This window comes from Eumetopias jubatus, unplaced genomic scaffold (assembly GCF_037043125.1).
Source record: "Eumetopias jubatus isolate StellerSeaLion01/CBP00866 unplaced genomic scaffold, mEumJub1_p1.0 scaffold_9, whole genome shotgun sequence".
Classification (NCBI taxonomy): domain Eukaryota; kingdom Metazoa; phylum Chordata; class Mammalia; order Carnivora; family Otariidae; genus Eumetopias; species Eumetopias jubatus.
The window spans coordinates 84,305,367-84,330,462 of NW_028274815.1; the positions used below are offsets into that span (position 1 = coordinate 84,305,367).

The 25,096-nt window shown below is 45.8% G+C and overlaps 1 protein-coding gene across 2 annotated transcripts in view; it reads right to left on the minus strand.

The window, feature by feature from the left end:
• TGFBRAP1 (transforming growth factor beta receptor associated protein 1) overlaps window positions 1–25,096 on the minus strand; it is an 80,900-nt gene that overhangs the window by 30,918 nt on the left and 24,886 nt on the right. For both annotated transcript variants that reach the window (XM_028103952.2, XM_028103951.2), the window contains exons 3-6: window positions 16,175–16,369; window positions 13,696–13,850; window positions 3,893–3,975; window positions 690–1,031 (exon numbers count right to left, since the gene is read on the minus strand). In XM_028103952.2, the coding sequence (XP_027959753.1) occupies window positions 690–1,031; window positions 3,893–3,975; window positions 13,696–13,850; window positions 16,175–16,369 (775 nt within the window). The remainder of the gene's footprint in view (window positions 1–689; window positions 1,032–3,892; window positions 3,976–13,695; window positions 13,851–16,174; window positions 16,370–25,096) is intronic.

Here is a 25,096-nt window from a genome sequence, read left to right on the forward strand (position 1 = left end):
AGACCCATCGCAAGCCCCTGTTCAATCGGAACAGGATCTGGCTCTGTAACCCCCATGATTCCCATGGGACTTCGTCAGTCCTTTAATCCATTTTACATAACAAAAATCACAGATGAATCTTACTGCCTAAAGGAGTCTAGGGATCATCCAACACTCTTAAAGAACTGCCCCCCTGCCCCCCGCCACGTACCTGCCCTGAACAAAGGAGCTACTGGCTCTTACCCAGTCACTGTGGTTAACTGCCCTTGTGCATAAGGCAAGGGGGCAGCTGTCTACCAACCTGTGCTCATAACGAAGGCAGAGTTTAAAGCCATACACTTTTATCAACGAGATCAAGAAGTCCCCCTTTTAATCTATTTATCCAGATGTCTATCTATGGAGGTCATCGTGTTTGGTCATCAGTGACTACAGCACGCTATGAACTTTACCAAAATACAGGCGGTGTCATGCACAGGTGAATCCTACGTGGCACGGCATGGAGAGGAGTGCTAAGAACTGACTGACTGGGCCTAGGACAGGTTGTGAGCGCACGCCTTCCGAGGGCCCTCCAGTCGTCTGCACACCACGCTGAGGGGGCGTCTAACCTGCGGGGGTGCCGGGCTGTCACATGAGGGGTCTCCTGGGGCCTCATGCGGTGGCTGCAGCACCTTCACTGGGCCCCTGGCCGCACGTGGGAAGTGAACACTCACTTGTTGTGCTTCTCCAGCCAGGCGGCGCTGTCTGTCAGAAGACAGGAGTTCTCGGTGACCAGGAGGTCCAGCAGACTGTCGTGGTCGGCCTCCGCGTACAGCTTGAGCAAGGCCGTGTCGATGTCCTCTTTGTAGCCATTGGCGACCTCTGTGCTGCGGACCTCGTTCAGGTAGCTCATGAGGAAGCGCTTGCACTTGGCCATCTTCTCTTGGTCCCCCTGGGTCAGCTGGTTCAGGTCTGCGTACTCGTGGAGAGGAGGGTGGGACCGTGTGAATGAGGAGGAGGTGGGCAACAGGAAGGGGTAGAGAGAGATCAGCTCCCGGACGTCAAGCTGGCCGCTTCTGCAATTACAGTGTCAAACTAAATGAAGCAAAAAGAGAGAAAGAGTACACATAGGCGCACAAAACAACACGGGGGGCGGGCCCGTCCGCACCCGTTCACGGGGAGCTGGATGTGCGGGTGAGCGCGGCAGAGCCACTGTCCCAGCTGGCGGGCGCAGCAGAGCATGGCCAACCATGCGCCCGCACAGGAAGACACACACACCGCCAGGGCTGACGCGCAGTATCGAGACACCCGACGTGGTCCCCCCACCGGCGGAGCAGCGGACTCCCTGGAAACCAAGGCCAGGAAAGGAACGCGGAGGGAACATAGCACTGTCCGGTCAAAGGTGAAGTGCCGTCTTTCCGAAGCCAACACTTCTCCTGGCACCGAACTATGTGAAGAAGTTTGCTCACTGGCCCACAAAGGGGCTTCGCCAGGACACGACTTACAATTTCCTCATCAAAGATCCTACGATGGGAGCCGTGGGAGCATTCATGAGGCTGGTTCTGCAGTGACTCTCAATGGCCTCTCGGAGCATAAGGTTACACCCCCAACTCCAACGGTGTCCTAACCTCGCCAGGCCAGGGAGCCCATCTGGTGACATCCACCTCTGCTTCCCTGTTGGCCACGTCCCCCCCATGCTGCCCTCCGGCCTGCTCGTCATGTCCACCATGATGACAGAGGCAGCATCATAGAGCTGCAGACCGCAGTGCCAGCCCTGCAGCAGCCCCACCTGTGGGCTCCTCTTATGAAAACAGATGCAGGGCCCCCAGACGTGAATGGGAACCCCAGGTCCAGCCTGGGGTCTCCACTTCCTGCAACGTTCACTGCATCCATCTTCTTTCAAACTCTGACAGTCTCCCCTCCTCCCCAGCTTCTGGCCTCTGGGTCTCCTTCCTTCCACTCCTGCCCTCTCCCCACCGTCCACGGTGCTGGGCCTCTCTAGGATAAACACCAGACCTCTGAGCACAGCGGCCGCTCCTGAGGCCCTACAGCTTCGGCTTCCACCGTCCCTCCCACACTCTGATGCTTCAGCCACACCCCCACCCTCCACCCCCAGGTTACACACAGCATGCCTCAGCCTTTGCTGCCCTGTCCCTTCCGCCTAAAGCAACAGCCCTCCAGGGCAGCAGTTTTGCTCCCTGGGGCACACTGAGCAATGTCTGGGGATACTTTCGGTCACCACTGGAGGGTGCTACTGGCCCTGACTGGGTAGAGGCCAGGGCTCCTACAAGGCACGAGAGAGCACCCCTAAACAAATTATCCAGCCCAAAAGGTCCGGCCTGTATAGTTCTCAATTTGGGAAGCTTCTCATCATTGAAGATGCAGCTAAACCCCGATCGGAGCCCGTGCTTGGCGCCTGCCCCCAGAGTGCGCCCCCCCCCCCCGCCAACTGCGGAGCAGCCCCTGCGCACCCACTCGCCGGGCACACAGCCACCGTCCACACTCGCGCGGGCACGCCATGAACGCAGGCGGCGGTGTCACCCTGGCACTCCTGCTCTGATGCTTGGGCCAGGCCTGCTTCCTGGGAGGCGTGCTGATCTGACTGGACATGAGGACAGGCTCACGTCCACGTCCAGGGGAGCAGACAGAGTGGAGGGGCCACAGCGTGAGGCACACAGAGGTCCTCTCTCGGGTGCCGACCACGACGCGTTGGCACTTGTGGCTTCTAGTAGTGAACTGAGAAGGAATCCGAGGACAAGTCCCACATCAATGAGGAAAAAAAAAATCCCACTTTATTAGCAACATCTGCCGTGGGCACAGGAAGGGAGAGTGGAAGTTCGCTTGCTTTCGGCCTGCCGCTTCAAGGGCCGATTCTCTCAGTCACATTTTTGACAAAAACGGAACAGCCGTCAATTTACGCTATGAAGGGGCTGAAGCATGAAAGACAGGAGGAACCTTGTGTTAATGACTGACAGGCCCTACATTTACTCTGTCACAGAATCCGTGAACTCTCCTAGGAATAGACTGTGACCGTTCGCCCACTGTCCCAAATTAACCCATGAGAAGATGGACCCAAATGAGGAGGTTTTGACACTGCAGGGACAGAACGGGTAGGACAGGAAAGAGTTATGTCCACAGGGACAAAGAATCTGCATTAGTCCCCCAGGAACAGACGAGAAGAGCACACAGAACTGACAGAAGTGTCAGTTATACGGGGCATTGCTATTCACTAAGTGACCCGTTCTTGACTCAGAAGCCTGCTCCTTCAGCCAGCCATGTGACAGAGCAGGAGGCCGGAGCAGGGGTGAGCCCTACGGCCTAGAGAACAGGCGGCGGACGGTGTGCTACAGAGCCGTGCTCTGCTCCGGCCGCTACTTGGATGTGAAGGATCTGTTCGGATGCTTTATATACCCTTTATCCTTGAGATGGCTCCAAAACATACAGGATCTAGTCTAGTTAGATGGTGTAAAAACTTAGGTCCTAAGTTGTCCTTATGAACGTTTCCTTGTGAAGTCTTTGGAAGGAGCACAGTTTCCACCAGTCTTCCCAGGGGCACCTGTTCTAGTCCTAAACTTCTAATTTCCTGCAAAAATCTCTGAAGAGAAGGAAAAGTGAGCAAGAATAGCATTTTCCTAGGAATCCTCTGCGTTATCGAGTTCCCTCTAGGATTTCCTTCTCTCTTCATGGGACGGTTATGGGCGCCTCCTCCTCCTCAGCCTCCGCCCTCTTCGAGACACAGGGCATGTAAACTGAGGCTAAGGGGTGGGAGCGAGGAATGATCACCGGTGGTGGGTGCTATTGTCAACAAGCCTCCCCACTTCTCCCTGAAGCACAATCTAAGCATGGCAACATTTCCCTCCACGGCCTCACGGTCGAGATGAGGGCTTTGGCCACAGGGGGACGCCTGGGAAGGCTCGCTACCAACACCTCAAATTACCTGAAGAGCTCTTTAGCTTCCAGGAACTGAAGTTGTGCAAACTGTATAAACCCGGCCTGCTGCAGAATCCTTCTGTACATTACCTGCAAGGAAAGACAGGTTTAGTTCATCTCTGAGAGACACCATAAAACCAACATAATGGGGAGAAACCTTCTGATCAGAACCCAAGCCAAATGTTCGTGATTACATAAAAATTGGAAGTTACAAGCTAAAGAAAAAACATGGCATATATGAAATTATTTCCAATACATTTATGTGTGTCTGTGTGGCAATCCACTCCTCATTCCTGAAATAAAGTTGTTCTCTATTTGACTATTCTTCCCTCACCTTCTCCACAGATCTTCCCCATAAATCTCATTTCCTTCCCCAGTGCATTCTTTTATCTTCTGTCCTCCCCCTCCTTAACTCGCAGGACTGTGGGGATGGCTTTGACTTCTGGTGGTTCAGATGGAGAGCAACAGCTCCAGTGTCTCTGGAGGCCCAGAAGCTGCTCACCCTGCTTCCACTCCTCTGGAATTGACACTTCACTTCTGAGTATCCCTCAGAACACAGGGCCAGTGCCATTTAATCAATCAATAGATAAAGCCACATGCTTTCCTAGCCCAAGCTGGGGAAATGCAGTGCATTCCCTCTCTTGGTGCTGCATGACCCATAGCCACACTCCACTCACAATTCCTGCCGTCAAGGTGCCCGGTGATCTTTGCTTCATGCAGACTTCCCTGACCACAGAACTTTTTTCTCGTGACACCCAGCAAGAGCAAAGCGCGCTATAGAAAGCTCTCCCGTGGTGTCTTAATTCCACCCTTCCCTGTCGCTGTCCAACTTGGTCAGTGCTGGAGTCCAAGCCTCCTTTGCTTGCAGTAGCCCTTGTACATGCCTCTTTGCTCTGTTCATGCTGGTGCCATCCCACAGTCAGGCTGTCACCCCCTCACGATCAAAGGCTCCAATCACGTTTCAGACCCTGTGAGTTCAATTCTTCCACCTTCCAACCACTGTGCTGTCGTGTGAGCCATGAATTCCTTGGCGGCACGGTGCATATGTTATTCCTCTTTGTAACCCCACACCCCAGCATAACACCTGCCATTCAGGAAGGGCTCCTGGATCTGAAGAGCAATCTCCTCAGTATTCGTGAACCCACACAGAGGGACAGTCTGCTCAGAGATGTTAAGATCTTAGCCCAAAGTTAGTGAAGTCGTAAGTGGTTGAGCTAGGATTTAAAAAGCAGAACTTTCGGATTCTAAAGTCCAATTCTTTCCACTCGCTGAGTCGCCCAGATACACAGCAGGCTGTTACCCATTGAAGAAGTGAGGGAAGTGGAGACAGTCGTCACCTAGAGGCTATCAATCCTGTTCCCTCACATCAGCTTTTACAGGGCCTTTCGCTGTAGTTTTGAAGAGTTCTCAAAAGTACAGCATTTCCTCCCTATCCCCATAGAAATTCCTTGAAAGAAGTCAGAAAAGGCAGGTTGCTTTTTCATCTCTGCCTTTACCTTTCTTCCCTAATAGTAGTCATTTGTGGCTTAAAAACTGGCCTAGTTACACCCCCAACAATAAGCAGACACGGGAGTGGGTCAAGGTTCTGTTGTACGGGAATGCCAGCTCCATTTCTGGAAGCAAACATGATGAAGACCATCCACTTAGCAAAAAAGATAAAAAGGACCCATCAGCTTCAGTAGAAGAATTCTTGCTCATGCCCTGGCCTGCCGATGCAAGATCAGCCGAATCACAATTTACTCCTCATGGTTGCAGGATTCAAACGCCATCTACTCTTTCCCTTCCTAAAGGGAAATAAAAACCACTTTTGCGAACACTCCCAATCTCCAAGAACATGGGGTTATTTTCTATATTCTAGTCCGCAAACACTACAGGCAGACTTAGGAGAAGCATGCAGAGAGATCCCATCATCCTGAATATAAGCACCTAGATGCGAAACCACGGATGATACACAACACACCACTGACTCAGACCTACAAACACCTGATCAGAAACTTTGGCAAGCACAGCCAATTCCTGGTGCTCTGAAAGTGACCACCTCCTTCCCAGACTGTCCGCTCTAACCGACAGCCCCTGGCACTCCGCTTAGGTGATGCGGAGCTGCAGATCTGGAGCCAGGTCAGCCAGCAGAAGGACAAGAAGGATGGCCATGAGAGGAGAGAGAACAAAGCATATCTGTTTATCTCCCCAGCATCAGAGCTAACACAATGGAGTCTTCAGCTGTCTTTTCAACTTACTGATTTGTCCCCTGGCGTGAGGCAGCTATCAGAAGTCCCAGGCCAGGAGTGTAAATTAGCAAAACTGAGCTCTAAGTAGTGCCACTCAGGGCCCCCACCAGCCAGGTGTAAGAGGTCACATGTACTCTGGGAGCAAGGTGAAAGTGAAGTCAAACCCTCTGTTCCTACTATTCTGCTTCTGAATTGAGATTTCTAAACTGTCATGCTTTGGGTAACTAGAAATATTGTGAAGCAGAAGATTCTATTCTATTTGATTTAGAAAGAGGCTTTTTTAAGGGCAGAAAAGCCCACTTCTAGGGTCAGGCCTGGATCCCTCTCCCACCTCAAGGGCTCAGCACTTTGGCTTTGCCAGTGGGCTCATCTCCAGGAGAGCAGGGCCGACAGGCACACCCCCCTTCCTACCAAGAATGATGCAGATCTGTTGCAGACAAACCACCAGGTGCAGTCATTATAAACCAGATACAAACCATTATAAATCCAGAGGACAGCCTACTCTTGACATGAGACTACAAATAAGATTCAGGTTATAATGCCCTGTAAGACCAAGAAGACTTGGGAATATAGGGTATATACGTATCATTTCTGTAAAATGAGTACAACCAAACTTTAAACAAAAATTGGTACGAATGTTAGACTTTTAACTGTATTTATACCTCTTCCTGTAATACATACTTCAGTGGTGGGTTTTAGGTGTCTTAAAAACTTATTTTAAAACTCCTCTCACTTAGTTATTGCCTAAGTAAAAACACCTTTCTGAAAATACACTGGGTGAATCAGTTGTCCCACCTAAGCGACCATGACATTCTCCATCCTGATTAAGTTTGTAAACAGATGTGTATGTATATATATGTGTGTGTGTCTGTTTATTGTAAATGTTGATATATAAAATATATACATAAAAAGTATTTACATGCCATATACATACACACACACGTATATACACACTCCTACATATATAATACAAATCCATAATGTATAAAATAATGTATTTGACATATACCCCTTCTTGAGAATTCACAGAAAGATAGTAATAAAAATATAATACATGATATATGGCCTCTCAGGGATCACAATAGGTATTAGTGTATTAAAAGCTCTGAGAAGTCCTCCAGTTAAGAAACCCAGTTAATACAACCGTGTAAAACAGAACCTTTCCACCGTGCGCCCATCCCCATCCCAGAGCCAGGGTCTGGTGACATGCAAACTAGAAGCCCTGCTCCGGAATCAGCCATGTGATGGACATGCATGCAAAGCAGGAAGAGTGGTCAGTTCCACAGGTGGCGATGGTGGGGGCGCGGGGGCCAGAGAAGAGGCTAGAGGAACTCAGCATGCATAAGGAAACCTACCCAAAGCACAGGTCCAAACTCTTGAAAAGGATACACTAAGAAATAGGAACACATAGCTGTTTAGGAAGAAAAATGACATTCTAAGGGCAAGAGCCCCCTTGCTCTTTGATTTTTTTTCTTTACACACATGCATGTATTTTTTCCTCCTGTATTTTTTAAGATTATAATGGAAGTGATGCATTCATATAGCTCAAATTTCAAAGCATTCAAAGGGATTTAATGAAGAGTCTCCCTCCCATGGCAGTTCCCAGCCAGTGGCGCTCCAGAGGTAATGGATGCTATGAATTTCTTTGCAGCTGCAGAAATACATGATATATTTATAAGCCAACTCTTTCCCTCAGTTTGGTAGCTCTACACCCACTGTCTGCACTCTCTACATTTTTAATTCATTGTCTTTCACAGATCCTTCTGCCTCGACACACAAAATCCTTGGTTCTCGTTCCTGTCTCCGCGGCGTCCCAACAGACCTCTAGACCACAGCGCATTCAACCACTCCTCCATCGGCAGCCTCTGGGTCGTTGTTTTTCTCTTTAAACAAACAATTTGATCGTGAAGAGTCTTCTCCATTGGTTATTTTGCATTTTTGTGCTTAGACCTGTAGAATACTCCTCTAGGAGCAGAATTATACCCTGTAACTTGGAGAGAGATTTTCCGTTTGCCCTCCTGCAGGCAATTTACATTCTTAGAAGTGGTATCTGAGGGTGTCCATTTCCCCACACCCTCAGAGAGTATCCTCAAACCCTCTGATCTTTAACAATCTGAATGGAAAATAACTTAGTGAACTTGCAATTTGCACATCTCTGTATAAGTGAGACAAAATATCTTTTCAAACATTTTAAGACAGGTGATTTCACCTTCTATGAAATAGCTGTTCATATTCATTTTTCTATTGGGCCGTTCATTTTTTTTCTTATTTATTCGAAGGAGGTCCTGACATTTTAGAGAAATCAGCCTACCTTCCGTGCTTTAAACTGCAAGTACTTTTTGCTACTTATGTTTTTAATTTATTTATAGTAGGTTTTGCCATGTAGAATGTGTTCGTGTATGTATGTAAATTTATTAAAATTTTAAAAATTACTTTAAAATGTTTCAAAACCAAGGTATCTGGGAAGAGAGTCACAATGCAGCCTTTTTAATCTTGCAGCCTCCTCATAAAAACAGAACAATTAGTTCATAGCAGTTTGCAACAGCCAAAGGGTAGAAGCAACCTAAGTGTCCATCAGTGGATTAATGGATAAAGAAAATGTGGTATATCCAAACAATGGAATATACTATTCAGCCTTAGAGAGGAAGGACATTCTGACATACAGGTACTATAGTATGGATGAGACTTGATGACATTATGCTAAGTCAAGTAAGCCACGGAACAAAAGGACAAATCCTGCATGAGTCCACTTACATGAGGTTCCTGGAATAGTCAAAATCAGACACAGAAAGTATGACGATGCCACGGGGAGGGGGATGGGGAGTTAGTGCTTAATGAGGACAGAGTTTCAGTTCTGCGAGATGAGAAGAAGTTCTGGAGATGCATGGTGGTGATGGTTGACCAACAAAGTGAATGCACTCAAAACCACTGAACTGTAGACTTAAAATGGTTAGGATGGTAAATTTTATGTTAATGTGTATTTTACCACAGGTCAAACAGACAAACCAATTGGGGTAACAAAACCAAAAACTCGCTGCCAACATTTATAACAGCATGAAGTGACTCGGCACGCCCACAAACCCAAAAGCGCAAGCCATTGGGGACACACCACCACCAACTACAGGAACCAGGTGGTGTTAGAAACTTGGGGGGGGAGAAGTGGACAGAGAAAAAGGGGCTTTGAGGCCACAAAAGCCAGAGTTCCCAAACCACTATCAGGAACCGCTGGAAAGCCTGGCAGGCCGTTTACAGATAGCAGGGGAAAGGGCTTTTGCCAGCTCCAATTGGCCAGTAAGTGGTAACAGTGAGAAACTGAGCTTGAAAGACAAGGAAAAACTCCTTTGGGCATTCAAGGTAAAGGCCAAGTCACTAGAAGGGCAAGGAATTCAGATTGTCATCCAATATTTGTCAACACTTGATGGCAAAACATAATGGTGGAACTTATTTAAGTTTCTCATTGAAAGATAATGTAAGTCAAAGAATTCAGAGCCAGCCACACTGGCCTTCAAGTATAAAGACTGCAGAGGAACTGTTATCGACATGCGGGGACAGTGTTCCCATACGCCCATGCTGGGACATCTGCCGGAGGAACGATCGCTGCCGAAAACCAGAGGACTGGAGAGTCAGCAGCATAAAATGTTCCCGAGCATTCAGTACACAACTGCCCTGAACAAAGACAGGTAAATATAAGGGAGATGGCTCTATGCGTGCAAACAGTAGAGACCATCAAAAACCAGGGGGCCGTGGGGAGGTGACACAGAAGTACAATATGCTCGTGGACATGCTGGGGATAAAGGGATGTGACTTTCACCCGGTTGCTGGGAAAAAGGAGGGGAAGGTGCTAAGAGCTCACCAGCTAATTTCAAATGCTGCTCAAAGGGGGGAACCAAGAGACAATAGGAGCTCTCCCCCAGCAAGAAAAAGAGAAAACCAAAGGATTTTTGTAAAGTTAATAACATGAGGGTAACCACTAGAACAAAAATCACAAGTTTCACGCCAAAAGAAGACCCAGGGGGCAGGGGGGAAGACACGTGAAGGGAGGAAAGACTCCTTTGAATGAACTTTGTAAATATTTTACATAATCATAAAACAAAATTAAATTCCAAAGAGCGATTCCTAGAAAACAAAAGTCAAACAAAACAAAGGACCCTAACTACATAAATGAAAGAAGTGGTGGCAGGTTTGCACAGAGGATGTTCCCCAGTGGCTCGGGCACACAGTCACCTGACTGCACGGCCTGCCTGGGACTTCCCAGGAGGACAGAGAGAACGGCAAGAGGCAGCAGTCACGGGACAACTGGGAAATGTGAACATTGATGGGACTCTGTTCTTTGAAGGACTCTGGGATGACTTTGGGGAGTTCCACAGACCGCACTGTGGTTACACTGAAAAGGGGACATCTTGCCTTTTAAAGATACATACTCAAATAGTTTTAGGTGAAATAGAAAAAACACCCCACAAGTATCAGAGTTCAAGCTTAAATATGAATACTACCTATAGTACATGACACAAATAAGGAGAACTTTCTGACACAAGCCTTTGTTAACGCAAGAGGTCTCCATACTGCCGCTTTCTTTGTAACGTCTTACACCTTAATATAATGGAAGCCCAGCTTTCTTAAAGATCTAAACTCTCTGGCCCTTTGGAATCTCTAGAAGCACTAGTCTTTTTTAATCCGGGTCCCAGAATTAAACTTCATGATAAATCCCTCCCTAGTTCAGAAGTCAGTGACCCAAAACCAATACTTGCTTTAAATGAAGAGAGGGGGTTGCAGGACAGTGACAAGCCTGTCCTCTGGACTGTGGTCCCTTTTCCTCTCCTTTTCTGGCTTCTCTAAGCCTAGGGTCCAGCATTTGGTCGCAAGCATCCGAAAGTTAAAATAAGTAATGTACCTCATCATAACAAGCGTTACATCTCATCCTTAAAAACACATACATGTTCAGGAAAAGTTCTCCCTAAACCCTTTCTGTCATTATTATTTTTCCCTTACTATTCTGTTTTTAACACAAATCTTCTGTTCTGCAGTCCATTATGTACCTGCTCTGTTTGAAGAGCAGTGAGTTTCGGCCCAGGAGGAACCAGGGTGCCAAGGGACAGAAAGAGGGCAGAGTCTACCTAGGAACTCGGAAGGGCAAAGCCTGAGGGAGGTGCAAACTGATGTGCTGAGTGTTGACACACAAACTGCAGAAACGCAGGGGAAGGATCGGTTCTGCCTGGGGGGTACGGGGAGGACTCAGAGGAGAGGGGTAGGCAAAGTACAGAAACCATACTGTCGAGTCTGGAAGCACACCCCAGTAACGGGAACCAGCATAAATCACAAGCCGGGCAAAGGGGGAGGGCGGAGAGGCGCGTGAAAGCACAGGGCGCCTTCCGCTAACGGGGAGGCAAGGCATGCAGGGGACGCGCCGCTTCCGAGGGCTGGCACCAATGCAACCGGACATGCGTGCGTGAGCGAAACCAGCGCAGCTGTCCTGCCTTCCCGTCTTCGGACAATGGTGCTGGCTATCTCTCAATCGTTTTGAGGATTAAACAAGTTTTGAAATGCCTCACTGAGCGCTTGCACGCTGCTGGGCTCGGGAGCCGTGGGCTCCTTTGCCCTCCAGCCTTTGAGGCGGAAGTGGGTCATGGAAGTGGGCGGGGCCAGACCTCGAAGGGCTTCGAGCGCTTGTGAGGCGCGCGTCGGAGGACCCTGAGCAAAGGAGTCCGTCTATCATTCAGAAAGAACATTCCCACAGTGGCATGGAGGCTGGACACACACACACACACACACACACACACACACACACACACACACACACACACACACACACACACACACACACACACACATTCCCACAGTGGCATGGAGGCTGGACACACACACACACACACACACACACACACAAGGAGGTTGTTAAAATAACAACTCAGGCAGAACAGGTCTGCACAGCAACAGCAATGGCCGCTGGGAATGAAGGCTGAATTCAAGATCATTCTGAGGGTGTATTTCCAGGTCTGGATATAGGAGTTTGCAGCAACTGGGAGAAGGCAGGGAGCATGCGAGAAAGGAAAAGACTCCGACTGAGATATCAAGATGACACTCAGATGACGTCTGAGCAAGATGAGGACTAATATGGTCCAATATTGACTGTATATCCCTACTCGCTACTCAACCAAAGGATGGGAGGGGGCTAAGATCAAACAAGGAACATCGGACGTTTCTGTAAGAAAATGTTGCACACTTAAAGCATATGCACGTGTGTGTGTGCAAGGAGGGGGCACCACAATGTGTGGTGCACCTAGACATCCAACACATCCACAGGAGGCAGCTTATGGGGTGGAGAGCAAGCCGGGCAAGGACAGGCCTCAGACCCTATGGAAGGCACGGCCACCCCACCTGGATTTGACCTACAGGCTGCAGAGAAAGTGTGCTCAGCATAGCACAGCTCCTGAACAGCTCTTCTTTTTGCCTCTGCTGCCCCCTGCTGAACGCAAATAGATCAGTCTCACTTTTAAAAAAATCAGGAACAAAGAGGAACACTTTATCAATCTTTAAATACAGAAAGGACACCCTCTTCACTTGTGGTGAGCATAGCATAACCTATAGAGAAGTTGAATCCCTATGTTGTACACCTGAAATTAATGTAACATCGTGTGTCAACTATACTAAAAAAAAATTACAAAAAAAGATGCCTACTTTCATATCCATAACCATAAATTACATGTCTGGTCTTCTTTCACTTGGCAGCATAAAGCAACTGAGGCCAGAAGGCATTATTTCATTCCACAACAATCACTAAGTCGTGTGGAAATCTGACTGATTGGTAACCATCAGGGGATCATGATTAAGTCACAGAACTTTTCATGATCAGTTTCGATATTCAGTGAAGCATACACACATCCATAGGATGTTTCATTACTTTCAAATACATAGAGTAAGGCAAACTAAGCTAACAACTGATCAAGCAGCAATTTTTAGGGAACCTGATTTCACTGGACATAAGAATAACTTGTGATTGTTGGATCAGTTTTATTTATCACCCCAACTATATTAAAGTTGGTGTCTCAAGTGCATTAAAAGTTTTCTCCTCCAGAAATAATTAGATGGATTTCTGCAGTGTTAGGCCATTTATCAGTATGGCTAACAAAGCTTTTCCTACCGATACTAGAAGTCTAAACTTTTAACATTTAACCCCATCCCAACAAATACAAATTCTAAATTAGGAGACAAATTAAGCTGCTATTGTTACTCTGTTGGTTTATGAGAACTATGCTCCTGACTCTTCCCTGGAAGCCCACTAAAGAAGAGAGTTGATAAGAAATACCACTTGGTATATATGTCAGACTCAGGAATCAGGCCAGAGGTTCACAGTCTGACTTGGCCTCTGCTGGCAGTGAGACCTCAGGCCAGCTGTCCTGGACTGCTCTGCAACCTGCCTCCATATCTGTGTGATGTGGATGGGCTGTGGAAATGAGACAACAGATCCAAAAGCAATCTGCAAATCGTGGCGCACAGGGAGGGCTGACGTATGTTAGTGAAATCTGAATGTTTTCTAGCTGGTGGCTTGGCGGCACGCTTTCTTGTGACCAACTTAATTACAAACCTGAAATTTTTCTTTTGGAATATTCCTCCGGGCTCCTTTTGCTAAAACCAAAGCCTCTTCCACTCTATGGCTTGCTAGAAGATCCTGTATTTGCTTTTCCAGGGGTAAGGGAACCAAGATGTAAACTCCTTTACTTGTGGCGACAATCACTCTTCCTGGGAAAAAATTCAACAGTGTTGGAAAGAGAAAGAACATATTGCACAGACACACGCTGCTTCCCCGAAACGGGCTTGTCATCCAATCTGATGGCTGATTTCATCGTAGTTCTCCCAACACAAAATTCCTACAGAAATTATAAATTACAATGCTTTTCTTTTCTTCTTCCCATATTGGCAACTGTTAGAAAAAGTATGGGCGCTAATACCACATTTCCAAAATACAAAATATGCTTTTTTTGCCATTTATTTGAAAGTGCTGATAAATTTAAAATCAGTTGAGTATTGGGGCGCCTGGATGGCTCAGCCGGTTAAGCATCTGACTTCAGCTCGGGTCATGATCCCGGGGTCCTGGGATCGAGCCCCGTGTCAGGCTCCACCCTCAGCAGGGAGTCTGCTTCTCCCTCTCCCTTTCCCCCTGCTCATGCTCTCTCTGTCTCTCTCTTAAATAAATAAAATCTAAAATAAAATAAAGTAAATAAAATAAAACAGTTGAGTAGATACATAATATATAGTCCAAAGAAGTTGTAGAGATCAATTATGGCAAACGATCTATGAGAATTACGAGATACTTCCTATAAAATTTTTTAAGAATTCTTTTCTTTCCATGTTAGTTTATAGGAAACTAAGATTATAATACTATATTCTGAACCATGAGATATTTCATTCTCACGTACCATCCAAACACCCAAGTCTCAGCCTGGCCTTATTCATTTCCCCGCAGCCCCATGAGTTCACCTGACCGGTGGCCATCATCCCCGTGGTACTTGTGAGACCCTGTGCAGACAGCACACAGAAATGGAGCTGTACTCCAACGCGCACTCCTGCTACAAAGCTTTGAGTTCTGCTCCCTTCTGGAGACACTCTTTAAGCAAAGTATCACCTGTATGCAGAAAGCAATGGGATAATCTTTCCTTCCCGTCTGAAGGATGACTCAGTGTCAGCCAAGCCTTCCGGGCTTCCCCGCCCTTCTCTCCTGGGATCCCATCGTTCCACTCCAGCCCCACTGTCTGGTGTCACAGAAGGCCTCATTTTTCCTTGCCTGGACATCTCCCTTTTAGTCTTCCTGCTCTGCTCTCTTGCCCAGATTATCTGCCTTCTATATCACAAGCGAGGTCATTTTTCTCATACTGAGATTCTGTCCCTTCTCTACATGGGTGTCCCTTTTCCTGGGAAGCCTCCCCTTGTTTGCATTGGGGGTGGGGTGGGGGTTACACAGGCAGTCTCTGTGTGCCCATGACCCCGTGCCCACTTTTTCCACTCGTCCGCGGCACTGTGACATTGTTCCGAGACACACTCTTCTGATGTGTGTGTCGGGGCCCCTGACTGGAATGTGACACCCTTAATGTGGGGGCCAAGAGTCTTAGTAAGTTTATATCCCTCACATCTAGAACAGGAAGGGCAATGTTTGGTGAGCTAAAATCCTTAAATGGCAAATGCAATGTAAAAATCTAGATCAGTTCTCGGTTTGAAGAAAATATCATAAAAGACCTTCTTAGGACAACTGAGGAAATCTGAACATGGTCAGCTCATTTTCTAAGGGGCGAAAGGGCTTTGTAGTTATATAGGAAAATGCTCTAATTCTTAGAAGATGTGTGTTGAAGTATTTTGGATTAAATGTCATGATGTCTTTTACTTACTTCTGAATGGCTTGGCAAAATGTTTACAAGTGTTGAGTCTAGCTGGATGGTATGTGGTACTTCACTTTGTTTTCCTTTCAACTTTTCAGTACGCTTAAAAATATTCATAATAAAATTCAGGAAAAGTAAAAGAAATCCCTCACCTGGCTCACTGCTGCACACAAGGGGAAGTCCCTCCTGACAGCCCTGGTCTGCTGCAGCCTCATCTCAGGCCAGCCCTCCTCACACATGACGTACTATAGTCACCCTGAATTGCTTGCATGGCCCGAAGACCAGGGCTCCCTCTTGTGCAGATCTGCAGGCACCTTTCTCTCTACCTGAGGTCCTTTCACACCAAATCTGCTTGGCTGACTCCTACTCATCCTTAAAGGTTTGGCTCAAATACCATCTCCTTCAGGAAGCCCTCCCTGATTAATTCCAGGAAACAGTTCCTCCTCTGCTCTCCTGATTGGCCTTATTTCATGCCTATCAAGCTCTTCAACTGCTACAACTATCTGTCCAAATGTCTATCTCCCCTTTACCCTTGGAGCCCCTGGAGCCCCAAAACTGCATACCATTAACTGTGTAGCTTCAAAGTTTAGCATGAGGTCCAGCTTCGAATGGACCCTTACTAATGTTTACTGAAAAAATATCACAAATGGGTTGATAAATAAATTTCATTAAGATTTCTGGGCAAAGTAGTACCTTCAAAATCCTGTAGAATGTGGCCTTCCTTAAAGGGCAGGGTCTGCTTTTGCTGCTGGTCCAACATGCTGTGCACCGTGATGAATTCATCATCGAGCGCTATGACATATGGGAAGCAAATGGCTGCCCCGATCACATTCTCCGACCAGTGCACAGGGGCTCGCTGAGATATGCCAGCAACTGTGGCAAACATGCCTGTAAAAATAGGAAGAGTCAGGTGGACCTCCAAAGAACTGTGGCATTTTTCCTTTCTGTAGATGTGTCTGGGTGCAGAATACCATCCCCTCCTGCCTTATATTTCAAGATCATAAAGATAATATAATATGCTACAGGTGTGAAGAAGCCTACATAACTTTATTAGGAAGAGAACTACTTTGCACTGAATGTGTACCTTTCATCTGCTTCCAATTAAAGATGAGCTTAAAAAGAAGTTTACATGTACCCCCCTGAAAGTTTATAAAGTGCACGTCCTCACCTGTGCAGAAAAAGTTACTTCCCAGCAATTTAAGCAGCTTTGCAAGCTCTCTCTCAAATCCAGTCCTCCAACTGGTTAGCGTCTCTAAGTTACAGCCCTTCCTTGTTGAATGAATATTGAATACATCCCCTCAAACATTTACTGAGCTCCTACTATGTGCCAGGCACTGCACAAGGCGTCCTATCAGGAACTGTCCCTGCTCAGAGCTGAAGTCTAATATTGGACACACGCACCCTCTAATGCAGGGACAGAACCAATTTTGCACTTCAAGAAACACTGCTGTTGAGTGTTTGCCAATAACTTCCATACCAACTGACGGCTTATCTGTCATGTGCATAAAGTACCAAACTAGCCATTTCTCAAAGAGCTATATATAGTCCACAGATACTGGGGTTTACCAAAATTAATACATTTGCAAAGTCAATCCACTGGAACTTAGTTTTCAAACTAGCTGATGTCAAACACCTTTAAAAACAGCATGCTGTCTACCAGGTATTTACCCCAAAGATACATATGTAGTGATCCAAAGGGGCACATGCATCCCAATGTTTATAGCAGCATTGTCCACAATAGCCAAACTACGGAAAGAGCCCAGGTGTCCATCAACAGATGAAGGGATAAAGAAGATGTGGTATATATACACAATGGAATATTATGCAACCATCAAAAAATGAAATCTTGCCATTTGCAACGATGTGGATGGAACTAGAGGGTATTATGCTAAGCGAAATAAGTCAGTCAGAGAAAGACAATTATCATATGATCTCACTGATATGAGGAATTTGAGAAGCAAGACAAAGGATCATAGGGGAAGGGAGGGAAAAATAAACAAGATGAAACCAGAGAGGGAAACAAACCATAAGAGACTCTTAATGGTATTTCTCAGGAAACAAACTGAGGGTTGCTGGAGTGGAGGGGGGTGGGAGGGATGGGGTGGCTGGGTGATGGACACTGGGGAGGGTATGTGCTATGGTGAGTGCTGTGAATTGTGTAAGACTGATGAATCACAGACCTGTACCCCTGAAACAAATAATACATTTTATGTTAATAAAAAAAAATTGCTTGCTGTCCCCCCTGCCAAAAAAAAAACCCAGCGTGCTGTTGCCTGCAAACCATCAGCTGCTATTGCAACAACTGGTTTCTACTGTATAGGATGGAGAACGGGGAGAGAACACACAGAGATATGCAGAGAACTTCACGATTAAAACAAGGGAAAGTATCTCAACTATATCATTCAAGCAAAATTCCTAAACCTGTGAAATCATCAACCCACCTAAATTTTCTGTAGTTACAAAGACTAAAAGATACTGCGGTTCATCAATTACAACAGCCTCTAAATTAGGCTGTTCCTGAAACTGGGTATCACGTGGGACCTCACGCATGCGTACACGCCCCGCTCTTACCTAACACACGCGAGGCTCTCCCTGAAACAACACTGTGCTCAGAGCACTGTTAGGCCCTGCTTAACACTTTACATACGGGTTCTCGGCATGTGGTAGCAACAACTGGAACTCTCAAGCTGAGGGTTGCCAGAGGGGAGGTGGATAGGGGATGGGCTGGATGGGGGATGGGCATTAAGGAGGGCATGTTGTGATGAGCACTGGTGTTATATGCAACTGATGAATCACTGAATTCTACTCCTGAAACCAAACTACACTATACGTTAGCTAACTTGAATCAAAAAAAAAAAGATGATGAAACAGTAAGCCGAGTGTGTGTGTGTGTGTGTGTGTGTGTGTGTGTGTGTATCCCCTCTACTAAGGAGTCACAATTGCCTAATGTAAACCATTCTGACTTTGACTATTCCCTTTGGCCCTGCAAAGTCTCCAAAACTCATTAGGAAAAAGACTAACAACTCAATACAGAAAGAGAGGCTATAAATTAGTAATTCACAAAAGACAAAATGCAAATGGCTAATAAATTCATGAAGAGAGTCTCATATTCATCAATAACCAAGGGCACAAGTTTAAATGAAAAACAGTAAAAACACAACTTTTACTCATCAAATTGGCCAAAGGTTATAGACCGATAATACCAAGTATTGGTATGGTATAAGTAAACACCTTTTGGAGAATGATTTGGGTATTATCTACAACTGAATATACACTTACCCTCTTTAGTTGATTCTACTTTTATTGCCAACTCGTAAGTATAAGGGTGGTCTCTGCGATATTTTTAGTAACAGTGTAAAATTGAGCAGAACACATGAAAAGATGATGTGGCTCTGGGTGAACGCACCACGAACAGAAAAGAAGGCTCCTCTATTAAATGAGTACAGACAAAAAGAACTACTATAAATTAGCACGTTGAGCAGTGATTTCAGTTTGAACATTCGCTGTGTGGAGCACAGAGTTCGCTATCAAGAGACGGACAATGGATTCAAGGGTTCAGGGTGGTGAAGGGGTTAAGGGAAATATGTAAACAATGACCACACAAGAGATAAAGACCAGGGCATAGAAAGGTGGCGAGCAGGTGGAGTGCTGATGGAGGTCAAGTCTGGACAGAGCTGAGCGATCAGACCCCAGCCCGCACAGGAAAGAGGACACACACAGAGGGCAGCAGCGGGGAGGGCACGTGTCCCCGGAACAGGACACACCCTATTTGGAAGTCAGGCTGCCGTTGGAACGGACAGCGCTGGCCTCTAGTCAGGCTGAGGAGTGTGGCCTGCACTTGTTACAGGTCACGGAGGCTTTCGAAGGCCAGTCGGGCGGAAGTGTGGAAGCTGCGTGCAAAGGAGCCACACAGGGGAGGGCCAGCCAGCTGCCGGCCACCAAGGAGGCGGCCTTGGCTAGGCCCGAACTGGGGCACAACAGAGGGGGGCGGCCACTTCCAGGGGTGAATCGGGGAACCTGGCCGCTGACTCAGTGGGAGCGAGAGAAGGTGAGTTAAGGGCCACCATGCAGCTGCCAGCCTCAGGACTGAACAGCACTGCACGGAGTCTGAAACGAAACATGGATTAGGATGCAAGGCTGGTTGGGAGTCAGTGTTTGCATTTCCCGGAACTGGAGGTCACAGACTTTCTCAGGGGGTGGTAGTAGCATGCTTCCTGAAGGGGACAGCATGCTTCTACAGAGCACACCAAAAGCCACAGTAGAGTACAGGATGACCCGAGAGGAACGGTCTCCACAGAGTGCAACCCAGGACTGCGCCTGAGGCTGGTGGGGGCTTTTCGTTCTCATCTCTTTCCAAAGTAGGTAAGAAATCAATGAAAACGCGGAAAACTCCACCAAGATGACTCAGAGCTGGAAGGCAGGACTGAACAATGAGGGTAGTCTGGTTCTGTCGCCGCAGTCAGACAATGCATGGGACCGAAGGCCCTGGGTTTGGCATTGCCGGTGTTTTACCGTAACAGAGAGGACGTAATTATACAATCGGAACTAGCCTACCAACTGCATCGCCAAAGTATTCAGGTAGCATTAGAAACTGCTCGAGAAAAACCGAGGGGCAAAGCTTTGGGCAGCATTAAGAATCTGGAATGAGGACTGAGCTTTGGAGGAAGAAATGAGGTTAACACTATCTTGACTCTTCTGCGCATTTAGAGCCAGCCAGCTGAAAAGAACCCGAAGGCACGGGCGCCTGCATGCCCCTCCCCTGGGAGCCTGGCAATCGTAAACTGTAAGCCCAAGGACACTGCTAAATTTTGGGTCAAATAACCACGTATAGCACACTCTCCCGGGAACATGGACAGTAAGACGTTGTCCAGCCTCATCCTGGAATTAAATCTGGTGGACTGCCTTTACCTACCTAAGGCTGGGTATCGCCTGGCCCAGGAGGTGTGCAATGCAGAGGCCCTGACATGAATGTTCTCGTAATGAAATGGGCAGAAACCAGAGGTCAAGAACAAAGGCTTCTATTCACCCAAAAAGCAGATGACACTGGAATAAAAGGGCAAAGCAGTAACTGGCAGCTGATGGGCCCAGGTCAGGCATTAGAAGGTGCCACAGAACAACTTAGGAACAAAGCTACTGTTATTAACACCCACCAATTAATTATATGCCTGCGGAGCAGGTGACAAACTCTATTGTTTCTGAATTGTCAGTCAAGTGCTGTTAATGTGCAAATGTAACAAATGTGTAAATGGTACATCTTTAAAAAGCATTATTTTCAATTGTGCACCCTTTAAATATCAGAGGACCCCTTATCTGAGCAGGGAGGAAGGGAGAGGGCCAGGAAGACAGGGGGCCATGTGGAGTCAGGAGGAGCTTAATTATCTGCATTTTTCAAGAAGTATTATCAAAGGACAGAGTTTAAAGTCACAAGACTCAATCACATTATGAAAATTTCAACAAAGTATTGCTGAGAATAGGAAACTCTAAGCTAAGGCAAAAAGCTGAGAGTGGTTCCTCATGACACAGGAGTGAGCACGTATAATCTTCAGGGAGAAACAAAAGCAAAACGAAAATATATAGCTTTCATATGTTTAAAGTTGCATTTGCATTCATTACAGCAATTTATTTGAACCTAATTCTTTTTTTATAAAGATTTTATTTATTTATTTGGGGGGATAGAAAGAGGGCACGAGTAGGGGGAGGGATGGGGGCAGAAGGAGAAGCAGACTCCCCACTGAGCGACATGGGGTAGGGGGGCTCAATCCCAGGATCCCAGGATCACAACCCGAGCTGAAGGCGGACGCTTAACCGACTGAGCCACCCAGGCGCCCATATTTGAACTTAATGCTGAAGCCATGTAATAAAGCTGGTGATTGCTATGCTGCACACAGAACCTGTATATAGGTAATGTATAAGACAGCTTACAAGTGATATTGGAGTCAAATGTTTTCCCTATAAAGCCAAAACAGTAAGGTACTGGCTCATAAGCAGGCAAGCACACTGACGGAACAGAACAGAAAATCCAGAGATAGACCCAATGGCATAAGGGAATTCGGTGTGCCTTAAAGGCAGCCGCCTACATCAGTGACAGAGGGTGGGCTCTGCAGTCGGTTGGGTGGGATAACGGACAGCCATAAAGAAAGGATAAACCAAATCCGTTCCTTATACTCTACACTATAAAAAGTGAAACTATAAAAAAATGAAGCCATAAAAGTACCAGCAGAAAACATGGGTGAATTTGTCTATAACCAGAAGAGAGGGAAACGTCCCTAATTATGACTTGAAATCACGTGCACAGGCAATGCAGTGGTAGAATTCTCACGTAATTATGACTCAAAATCAAGACAGAATAAAGTAAAAAGGTTAATACATTTGATTATATAGGAGTATTGAAGAAAAGCTTTTGCAGGGTAAAAATTGGAAACAAATATTTGAAACCTACACCAGGCAACAAGTTGGTGTCTCAAACACATAGAGAACACTAAAAGAAACGGCAAGAGAAAAGAACAGATAATCCCCATCAAAAGAAATGCAAATGGCTCCTAAATGTATGAAAAAATGTTCACTCTTGGGGCGCCTGCGTGGCATAGTCGGTTAAGCATCCAACTCTTGGTTTTGGCTCAAGTCATGATCTCAGGGTCGTGAGACTGAGCCCCACGTTGGGCTCCAAGAGGAGTCTGCTTAAGACTCTCTCTCCCTCTCCCTCTGCCCCTCCTCCCACCCCCCGAAATAAATAAATGAATCTTTTTAAAAAATGTTCCCTCTTGCTAATCACAGGAGAAATGCAATTAGCTACGCTGAGATACCACTTCCTCATGTACGGGATTGCAGACAACACAGAAGTTCAACAACATAGGGAACAGGCATTGTCATATGTTGCTGGGGAGAAGAGAAAATGTACAACCTTTATCAAAGGAATATGGCAATACCTAGCAAAACTCACATGCATTTGTACTTTGACTCAACAATCCCACCTATAAAAGGCTTTTCCATAGATCCACCAGGAAAATACAAAAAAATAAGTCCCTAGTAAAACTGGAAAAAACGCACATGCCCACCAATAGGGCTGATTTTTTAAAAAAACCATGGTACCTCCACACGACGGGGTAGCATGCAGCTATGAAATGAGGAATATCTCTGAATTATATTACAAAGGGGTCTCCATAATACATTAAGTAAAAAAAAAAAGCACTGAGAGATACAAATATTTACATATTATTTATATTTTTTATTAAAAAATGAAAGGATAAACCATAAAAATACCATAAAAATAAAGGTTGCCTAAGGGGGAAGAAGAAAATAAATGAAGACGACAGGATATCAGCTCTCTGAGAATAGCTTGCTGTAGCCCACCTGACCTGGAACCTTGTACATATTTATGTAGTAAAAATATAAAATGAAATAAAGCAATTCCTAAAAATCAAAAGTAAAATAAGACAAATTAACTGTATATCCAGGTGGTGGCATAACCAAACAGAGGGGGACTCTTCCAAGTGACTTTAAAACACAATAATGTGACCATACATTCCTGATGGGTTTTATGTACACCCTACCCTCAAGACAAAAAGAACCATAAACAAACTATTTTCAGTCATTGCAATATGGGAACAGTGGTGTCAGTATTGTTGTTCTGCATACTGCGGGATTAGTCAAAGGAACAATTATGTCGGGCAGTGGTTTACTAAAGACTCTGGGTGTGGTTTAAGGCAGATAGGAACAGAAAGACCCATGAGGTCAATGCCCTGCAGCCGTGAACTGATTCTATCAGTATGGTCTCACAATGGATTTTACCTTTACAGAAACACATCCTTCCCAACTCTGTCCACTGAAGAGTCCTGAACACAACAGGCAACAAGCAGCTCTAGCACTCAGCCCGTGGTCTCTAAGCATCAGGGGTCCTTGGAGAAATGGCTGAAACCAGATCTAGGGCAGGAAAAGCACAAAATGAACCTGGAACACTTTCCACACCAGAAGGCGAGGAAGCTGTCCAAGTTCTAGGGTCATGTGAAAGGGGTGTGACAGTCAACCTGGACAACCCCTGCCCCCCGCCAAGCACAAATAGATGGAAACGCACCATATGTGTTTGCATCCATGATGCATCCTGGTATCTTTTAAAAGTCGCTTCGGGAGACAGAAGGGATCATCTTATTGAGAACCATCCTGTGCTGCCTTTCTTATACAATGGACCTGGGGGCAGCCAAATACAGTAAGTTTCTCCTCACTGAACCAGTCCAGTTATGAAGGAGGAAGGGACAGAAACAGAACGCTGCCATTTGGCAGCCCACCATGATTTAAAGGCTCTACGCATCACTCATCAATAGCTCCTGACATCACAGAGAGAAAAAGAAATTACACAACCCTGATGGAAGTCCTCCACTGCCAACGAGGAAGTCTTGCCTCTCCCCAAAACAAGCAAAAAAAACCCAAAAAGACAAAAAACACACCCTACACTTGAATCTGATAAGAGCTGGCATCCTAATTATCAGTTGGCAGGAAACACAAAGGTCAACCTGACATAGTAAACAATATAAGGGGATAAAAATCATCAAAATTCTGCTTCTCCCTCTGACCCTCTTCCCTCTCGTGCTTTCTATCTCTCATTCTCTCTCTCTCAAATAAATAAATAAAATCTTTAAAAAAAATCATCAAAATTCAGACTGTGGGATGCTACAGGTGAAATGATCCAACCTCTTCAACAAAAAGGGAAAAATAAAAAGAGAAGGAGAAGGAACCTTAAGAGAACTTACAGACCCAGAGAAGCTTAACAGATCAACTGCAATGTACACGCCTCGTGTGGGATCTGATTAAAACTGAAAAATACACATATCCTTAAACATAAACTTACGTAGATAGGTATTTACATATGTCTCTCTGTTTATGTGTGATAACAGGAGAAATATGGCATGCCTTGATATTTGGTGATATTAAGGAATTACTGTTAAATTTTTTTTAGGTATGCAATAGTATTGTGGTTTTCTTCTCTTTTTTCTTCCTTGCTTTTTTTTTTAAGGAACTTAGAACTACATACTGAACGGTTCATAAGAGAAGTGCTATGATGCCCACGATGCTATGCTAATTGAGCAGGGGAAATGGTTAGGTGTATAAATCAAACAATTGGCAAGGAATTCATAATAGCTGGAGCTGAGTACATTTGAGTTCATTATAATACTCTCTTTACTCTCTCTATATTTTCCATAATACCAATCTTTATTAAAACCAGGAATTTTTGTTAAAGAAAAAGGTGGTTGGGGTAAAGAATTTTTGTCCAGAAAGTAAAAATCGGAGCTATTGAGCCATGAAGAGACACGGGTGAACTTTAAAGACATATTACTAAGTGAAAGACACTAATATGAAAAGGTAACATACTGTATGATTTCAACTACATGACACTCGGGAAAGATCAGTGGTTGCCAGAGGTTGGGGGTTTAGGGAATGAACAGGTAGAACACCAAGAGTTTTGAAGGCAGTGAACATACTCTCTATGGTGCCATAATGATGGATACATGTCATTATACATTTGTCCAAACCCAAAGAAGGTACAACTCCAAGAGTGAACCCTGATGTAAACTACAGACTTTGGGAGATTACAAAGTATCCTTGTAGATACAACCATTATCA